Source organism: Aricia agestis, chromosome 8, assembly GCF_905147365.1.
Source record: "Aricia agestis chromosome 8, ilAriAges1.1, whole genome shotgun sequence".
Lineage (NCBI taxonomy): Eukaryota > Metazoa > Arthropoda > Insecta > Lepidoptera > Lycaenidae > Aricia > Aricia agestis.
Genome location: NC_056413.1, coordinates 8646121 through 8655090, shown reverse-complemented (window position 1 = coordinate 8655090; position 8970 = coordinate 8646121). Strand labels below are relative to the sequence as shown.

The 8970-nt window shown below is 39.2% G+C and overlaps 1 protein-coding gene across 1 annotated transcript; it reads left to right on the top strand.

The window, feature by feature from the left end:
• The first annotated feature begins 383 nt into the window (after positions 1–383).
• LOC121729531 (dynein regulatory complex protein 9-like) lies at positions 384–6194 on the top strand. The gene is made up of 7 exons (XM_042118071.1): positions 384–444; positions 2236–2311; positions 3757–3903; positions 4225–4282; positions 4626–4796; positions 5424–5555; positions 5991–6194. The coding sequence occupies exons 1-7, from the start codon at positions 384–386 to the stop codon at positions 6192–6194; spliced, it is 849 nt and encodes a 282-aa protein (XP_041974005.1).
• Positions 6195–8970: the final 2776 nt, after the last annotated feature.

The window sequence follows — 8970 nt, the reverse complement described above, 5'->3', positions numbered from 1 at the left end:
TAATTAAACTTTATTACTTAAATGAGTGTTTACGCTATTGTGTAATCCGGCTCGAAGGTCCACAAGAAACCGCCAAAAATATTATGTAAATAGTAAGTATTTGGTAATCTGTGATGAGTTTAGAAACGTACTTATTCAAATCTTAAACTGTTATATTAAACAGAACTTCACGTAATTTCTATAAAAGTAATTTTACCGAAATAGTTTTATCTTGTCATATTATTTTATCAAGTCTTATTAAAATGCTACAAACTCAACGCAGTATAATACATCTTATCTTCTAGTTACTTGTCTTAACAGAGATAAATTGAAAGCAGAAAGTTTAAACTTTAATCAATAGTTTTAAAACTGTTTTACTTTTTATCTGTTCTAGGGTTCCAGCCATGGACGCTCTGTTGTTTGCAGTTATTTTAGAAGTTGCCTTATTACAAATGAAAATATTGGGTAAGGAAAAGTTTGTGTGCATAAATATTATCGTAAATCCCAACTTTCATGAAACCCACGCGAATTAAGGCTCACGTATCAATAGTACACTATTGATACGAGTAACGAGAGCCAGTGTAAAAACAAACTACTCTTACCGCTAAGATTATGCTCAAGATCACTATTTAGATGATTTTTTAATTAAAAAATCATAAGTATTGTACTATCAGGGAAGTTGATTCCTAGGCAAGTTAGCCCGAGTGGAGTATAGTCAATTTCATGGTACAGCTCGACAAAGCTTTAAATGAACGTGGCGATAAAAGGAACTAACGCTTTTATCATACAAAAACGTCATTTTTGACAGTTCTCCTTTACCAGCAGCGCCCCGTCCAAGCTCATTTAAAGCCTTGGAGCACTGCAATGACGTTTATTAAACGTCCTTGGTAGTTGTCACATTGTGTGTGGCGTATCAACTGATATAAATATAAATAATATAAATAAAATATTTAAGTAAGTATTATTTATTTATTGAGTAGAAGATTGAGAGCAAAATATAAATATTTATATATTACTAGCTGTCCCGGTGAACTTCGTGTCACTTTAAAACCTACCCTGGACTTCTACGAATATTTTAAGACTAAAATCAGCCCAATCCGTTCAGCCGTCTTCGAGTTTTAGCGCGACTAACACATTTGAAAATCCATTTTTATATAATTATAAGAAGACTAGCTGTCGCGGTGAACTTCGTGGCACTTAAAAACCTTCCCTAGACTTCTACGAATATTTTAAGACCAAAATCCGCCCAATCCATTCAGCCGTTTTTGAGTTTTAGCGCGACTATCGCATTTGAAAATCCATTTTTATATATAAGATAGTTACACGTCTAACAATTTAAATATTCTAAAGCTGAAGAGAACAAGCAATGTTTGATAGCGCTAATCTCAGGAAGTACTAAATTGATTTCTATGTAATTTGGCACAGACATAGAGTAGACTCCGATGAAGGATTAAGGCCCTGTATTCCCAAAAAACGGACGATTTTCAAGATTTAAAAGTGACAGTAGACACAAAAATATAGTAATTTAAATTATGAAAAAAAATATATGTGTTAGTTAAGGATCTAACACAGTGTAATTTATATTCTATTACACAATATCATGAACTTCACTCGATAGAAAAAAATCCCAAACTTACCTCTTCTTTTAACGAATTTTCCATACTATGTCCAAATTATTTGGAATTTTCAGATAATTTTTGCACTGAATTAAAGACAAAGAATATATCTAGGGCGATTCGTTTTTTGACTCGATTTAATTGATGTATAAAAAATTATTTACATTTATATAATATTAAATCGAGTCAAAAAAAACGAATCGCCCTAGATATATTCTTTGTCTTCGTCCGTTTTTGGGAATACAGGGCCTTAAGGCTCTTTTTCGGGGAAAATGTATGGTTCCTCCGAAATAACTGACGCGGGTGGAGCCGCGCGGAACGTGTTTTTACTATTTTACCCCATAATAAATTTTATAATATTGTATATTAATTACAGTATACATCTATAGTTCTTATCGAATAGGCTCCGAAACTAAGTTGGACCTGGCTCCGTAGTAAGTCATAGCTATAATGAGAATTACACTAGAAGTTAACTAAAATTATCCTTATCTTTAAGTTATACTTAGTTGATCTGTAATTAAAATCCACGGTTTTGCCTTCCTATATAAAAGGATATTTTTTAATTTCTGTTGTTCTTTCGAGAACTCCAGTTTACAATATGCGTGCTGCCATCTGTTATTGAAAAGTGTAAACTTTACAGAAACAAGTGCGAGTCGGCGAGAGCTCAACGCTAGCAAAGCGGCGGACCAGGCTCGAGAGAAGCTCGCCAGGGACCGGTGAGTTGTGAGTGCGGATGTAGAGATGTCTCTTGATGCTAAGACGTACAGCATGTTAGCTCCGTGACGTACAGACATGTCCAGTAATTTTGTGTTCTTATTAGATTCAAATAGAGTCAATTAGAGCCATATTTTGTGTTCTTATCAGATTCAAACATAGGCGGAGCATAGGGCACTACAAGCACATACAGTAATTATTCCGACCAAAAACTTGCATATTATTGCACACGGCATATATATAATATATATATTGACAGAAACGTTTTTTTTTATGAAATAAGGGGGCAAACGAGCAAACGGGTCACCTGATGGAAAGCAACTTCCGTCGCCCATGGACACTCGCAGCATCAGAAGAGCTGCAAGTGCGTTGCCGGCCTTTTAAGAGGGAATAGGGTAATAGGGGAGGGTAGGGAAGGGAAGGGAAGGGAATAGGGTAGGGGTTAGGGGATTGGGCCTCCGGTAAACTCACTCACTCGGCGAAACACAGCGCAAGCGCTGTTTCACGCCGGTTTTCTGTGAGAACGTGGTATTTATCCGGTCGAGCCGGCCCATTCGTGCCGAAGCATGGCTCTCCCACGTATAATAAACGTTGTCAAATGTCGCAAAAAACATTTTACGTACAGTTTATACTGGTGCTGCCGTCTAGCATGAAAACATAGCAGTACAATATTATATCCTATCAGATTTCGTTTGTACCGTTAAATAAATTTAACTGAATACTACTGCTAACAGCTCACAACTAACATTGCATTGACTTAAACCAATCAAATTAAGTAAGTTCGCTTTCTGCCTATAAATCAACTTCTAGAGTTGATTAGGCAGTGCGTTCACGTTTAAGAACGTCCGTCTTTTTGAAGGTGTATATGTACCATCGAGGAAGTTGATTCCTATGCAATTGACAGACCAACGTTATTTGGTCGAATATGTCAATTCAATGTTAATTGTGATCTGTCAGCTGGGTTTGACGTGTCACGTGACGCAACCAAACTACGTAGGTCCCCGATTTGCATAGGAATCAACTTCTCTGATAGTACTATCAGGGAAGTTGATTCATAGGCAAATGGCGGACCTATAATGTAATTTGGCCGCTTTGTATAACCCAGCCGACAGATCACGGCTTACAATTACTTACAAGCCAATTTACATAGGTCCGTCAACTGCCTATGAATATTATTCGATGGTACGTTACCTGGATTGGAGACCATAATATTATTATGTTTTTTTTATGTTTACACTTTTAACTTTTTAGACTAGGTGAGTAGTTAAGTAGTAGTCCTTAAAGGGCCCATTCACGGCAGGACTGCACGGCAAAACGACTGAATGGGGGCCTCACTGATTGGTTCACACTCGGTGTTGCCGGCCGGAAATACCGAGTGTGAACCAATCAGTGAGGCCCATCTCTTAAGTCCTTAGCCTTACATACATTCATAAGTTATTTTTTTTAGGAAACTTGTAACAGATATATTCAAAGGAACCTTGGTACAATTGGCTGAAAACGGTGAATGGTATTCCTTGAAACAATCGGTGGATAGTTTCAACAACGATAAACTGCATTTGGAATTAATAAAAGCTAGAAATGACCAACTGAAAAGGTTTGAAAGGTTTTTTATGAGGAGCAAAAAAGATATTAGGTATAGGTATACCTAATATCTTTTTTGCTCCTCATAAAAAAACCTCCTCATAAAAAATAGGTATCATTTATTTGGGCGAGCAATATCTAAATCCTAAATCCCAAATTAGCAGCAGCAGGGCAAGTGCAAAATATAGAAATAAATTGCTCTAGGACCTAGACACATAATGGAATAGATTGAATACATTTTTATTATAAAATAGCGTACCTATAAATACACTTATAGGTACGCTATTTTATAATAAAAATGTATTCCAAATGGGTATTTTAATTTTATTTGCAGATCACTTAAAGATGTCAGTGGCGAATTACAAAACCAAGATCGAAATTACACGATGGAGGTAGACAATATCAGTAGAAATATTTCTCGCCTACGAGACCGACTTCAGGTACAAGTAGCTAATATGAGTTATTAGTGACAATTATAATGAGTAATAATTAAATACAGGTGAACTACCGAGATCTGGCCTTTCAGATTTGAGCCAGAGCCGCAAAAAACCATCCGATTTTATTACAAAATATACGCGTTATAAACAATTTACGTAAAATAAATTATTTATTTCATAATATTATTATTATTTGTTTAGTTCACAAGTGGTATTCATCTATTACCTATGTATATTACATAGTACATACCGACGTATAATAATATTGAATAATTTATATCATGAACGAAACACACAGGACGGCGCCTATAATGCAAACGTACAACTCAAATATGCTGACAAACTGCTGAACGCCCAAATGGAATCGCTGAAGATGAAATTGGAAGTGACTCCGGCTGTGGTGCCCAGTGTACAGCATGAGCACTGCGTACATAGCGAACTGCAACGTGCCTTCGAGCTGCAGATTAAAGTAAGATTGATATCAGACCAAAGTATGATTAAGTATACTTGTTGAACAAAGATCATGAACCAAATCTCGGATCGTTTGTTACTTGTTAGTCTGTCCCACTGGTTGAAGACGTCGACGGAATCTCCCGTGGCCCTGTCAAAGTAGGTGGTTGTGGAGGAGTATCGCAACGTTTTTACTTTTTAGTGGGTAGAGGCTGTGTTATTACCATCTTATGTCGCAGCGAGTCCCACATACCCGCGGTAGTATCCTATCGCGGGGGTATCCCCCATGCCTGCAGGATGCATTTTCTTGGCGTAAAAAAAGTCTGTCCCACTAGCACGCACGCGATTGTACCTTCTATACTCGACCAAGCCAACTAGACGACTGTTAAATCATGCTCTCTCGCACTTATGCACTGCTAGCGATATGCGTAAGTGCGAGAGAGCAAGCTTTGACATTCGTCTAGTTGGCTTGGTCGAGTAGTATCTTAAAATATATAAATCAAGATCCGAGGTATGAGAATAGGGCTCCTGAGGTGACACCACCACAGTGACTGTCCACTATCGTTTAAAAAGGATACCTTGTGTCCCCTATAAGTATATATTTTTTATATCCAAATAGTTAGGTACTTGATAATTTATGTTTTAGGAAAAAGAAGATTTACTAGAGTATTGGCAAAAGAAATACATTGAAGATATTGCCGACATAAGTGAACGCTTGAAAGAACAAAAAGAAAAGTATCAATCGACAGCCACCCGGAGGAAGGAACTTGAAGATTTAGTAAGGATAAATCATAAAAGCTATCTATAAGTGAAGAAATTAAAAAGTGGCAACATCTTAAAGGGCCCGCTCACGGCAGGACTGCACGGCAGTCCTGCCGTGAATGGGCCTCACTGATTGGTTCACACTCGGTGTTGCCGGCCGGAAACACCGAATGTGAACCAATCAGTGAGATCTCTTAAGTGTCATCCCTTTTTCTTAAAGATTGATTTGAAAGGGATGACACTACGATCTTGCCACACTTAATTTCTTCACTTTTTTGCTAGACTATAAATATTATATTTTTCTACTTACATCTACTCCACTAGCGTAATTAATAAATACCATAATTCAATAAACATTTTTAAAGCATACCTGCTGTTTACCTAGATGCCTTAAAGAAACTTAGTAGCCTACCTACTTTTTATTATATTCACATTTTAATCTTTTTTACAGTACGCACTACATCAAGGTGAAATGCGTGGTTGGTTAAATTTCAAAAGGGAACGTGCTGCAAGATTGGCCCGCGAGGAACATGCAAGACAGGCGGCAACACGGATTCAGGCATGGTGGAGAGGGGTCATGGTGCGACGATGCTTTGGAGCCTTCCGTTACTTGAGAAACTCCAAAAAAGGAACCCCCAAACCCAAGAAAAAATAAGTTCTTAATTTTAAGTTTATTCAGTACTTACTTATATTGCTTATAACTAGTTTTTATTATTCGTAGCTTATAACCTATAATTTCACATCACATTAATATTACTATTTTTATTATATTAAAATAAGTAATAATATTGTCATCATACAGCGTGGTCGGGAAAGTGACGTCCAAAAAATATTTAAGTACTTAATATAGATAGCATAAGCCGAGGGGTATACGCAAATAACCCCCATGTATGCGGGCTCTACACTCGCGGCGCGAAAGCCCGCGAAGGCCGCGAGCCGCAAGTGTGGAGGGTTTCGCGGCTTCGCGTTCGCGCTTCGCGGCTTTCCCCGTCCGCGCCGGTGTCGGTTTTTTGGCCCGCGGCATTTTGATAAGCACACTATGTCAGAGCAGCCTGCAGCAATAATGACTTGAACGTCTATTACTCAAATGCACGAATGTAAATGTGAAGATTGCGAGTATAGAGGGCCATAATTTATCCGCGTCATGTTCACGGCGCGTAGCGCCCGTGAATCGCGACCGCATATCGCGCCGTGAGTGTGGAGCCCGCTTTACATGTTCCGCGATTTTGTGTCGTTTTCGGTATGAATTCAACAATATCAAAATACTATTATATAATGAATAAAAAAATGTGAGTTTTTGTAAATATTTTTTTTGTATTTTCGAGCTCATTAATTGTTATTTTATGCATTAAAAAAATAGCTTCCTAACATAACAAACACATCAACACAACACACACGAAATCAAACACAACGCACACGATCACAAACTCCAACGTCCATACAGACATATTTCACATCAACCCACAGGTCAGGAGAAATACATGCGCCAACACAATCACAGGCACACACAGAAACACAACGGGCAGTTTCAACCGAAATTGTAACACAGCCGACCCTAGAGCAAACCCAACAATTATTAGCCCGTGGACAAAACGGGGAACCGAAAATTAAACTAAGGCCGATCCCTCTCTTTATGTCAAATCCAACGGAAACATTGGGTATAACATACAGCCGTCTTAGCACTCCCAACCACGTCAACATCTCACCGGGACTAGCAGCAATCCTAAACGGAAGTACATCAAAGACGAACATGAAAATGAGCAAATATTTAGCTCTCCCAACAACTACCTTCGCTGGCCAACCATGCAGAGTACTGAAATCAGACACCAAAACGATAATAGTATTCGAATGGGACGCGCAAACAGCCTTTGAACGGGCATGTTCGTCTTTGAAGGAGTTGGGAGCAATGGGGGTAAGACACAGTACCACCCCACGCATAATCAGCGTAGACGCAATGTCACTGGGACAGGAAAAAGGCAGGGCTGCAAATTACTATGGAATAGTAAAAGCCTCAGAACATCATGAGATAATCGTCTACGAAAACCGAGGGGATGACCTAAGCTTCCTCAAAAGGAATCGTGATGATCAGCCAGCAGCGTCCCAACCCAGTAATAAGGCGAACTCATCCTCCGCAAGTGAACGACTCCAAGCATCACGGGAGGACAAAAAAGAGGATGAGAAAGAGAGAGATAAAAATGAAATTAAGAAGTCTCTAAACTCAATGGCCAAATTAAAAGCGTTTGTGGGATCCATCAAAAAAGTACTTCATCGTGAAAGAATGATCGAGGATAAAAACACCCTTTCTCGGATCAAGGCTTCGTCACAAACAAATCGGCAGGCTTTAGCAATGGAGGCTTTTTTGAGGGAACCATCTACACAAACACCGGCAAATAAAAACAAAAGATATAGGGCCGATCTCGGGCAAGTGCTCCCGCCAAAACTCAGACTGGCCCAGAGCCCCGAAGATCATATAATAAATGCCTTCCTCGAGTTCCAGGCAATAATAAGAGCAAACAAGACCATAAAGCTCTTGACCTGCAATAAGATCATGCAGGCCTATCAGCGGAAAAATCAAAAGCTGTTAGAAGTGAGACTCGAGGATGCAAAAGCTGCCATATACGACAATGTCACCTCCACAATAATTGCCGGGGCGATGACAGGGCAGTATATGGCGGCATTAAGTGCCGACTGCGGATTCGTGGTTCTGGACGAGGATGAGACAAAACGCACGGGAACACTCAAATTTATTACAAAATCTGAGGATCCAATAGTGGTAATAGCGGAATGTACCAGAATAATGCTGGAAGACAGGATACTAGAAATGGCAGAAGTCCTATCTGGGGACCCCGAATCTAGCATGGACTGGGACATATTCGCGAAACCTATCAACTACTCGTGGGTCAATGGGGTTCCTGGATGTGGGAAGACAACTTGGATCATTAATAACTTCAATGAGGAAACAGACGTTATAATAACAACTACAATCGAAGCAGCCGAGGATCTAAAGCAAAGGCTATCGCTACGAACTGGCAACAAAGTTAAAGATAAAGTTCGTACCATGGCCTCTTTGCTGGTAAATGGGACAAAAGGAACCTACAAAAGGTTGATAGTTGACGAGGCCCTCATGAACCATTTCGGCTCAATCGTCATGGCGAATCAGTTAACAGGCGCCAACGATGTCATCCTCATTGGAGATATTAACCAACTTCCGTTTATAGAGCGTGAAAACCTCTTTAAACTTAATTACACTCGTCCAAACCTGGTAACCAGCATCACCCAGGAGTTGTCTTGCACACACAGGAGCCCTATGGATGTGGCATACGCCTTAAACATGGTCTATAATAACATCTATTCATCGAAGGAAATTGTGCGGTCCCTAAAGCTAATGAAGTATACAGGAGCGAGAATACCTAAAACCGATCTAAATACCC

Coding starts and splice junctions, on each gene's coding strand:
- LOC121729531 (XM_042118071.1), top strand. CDS start 384: ATGGACGCTCTGTTGTTTGCAGTTATTTTAGAAGTTGCCTTATTACAA. Junction 2,312..3,756: donor GAGAAGCTCGCCAGGGACCG/GTGAGTTGTGAG, acceptor TATTTTTTTTAG/GAAACTTGTAACAGATATAT. Junction 3,904..4,224: donor AGAAATGACCAACTGAAAAG/GTTTGAAAGGTT, acceptor TTTTATTTGCAG/ATCACTTAAAGATGTCAGTG.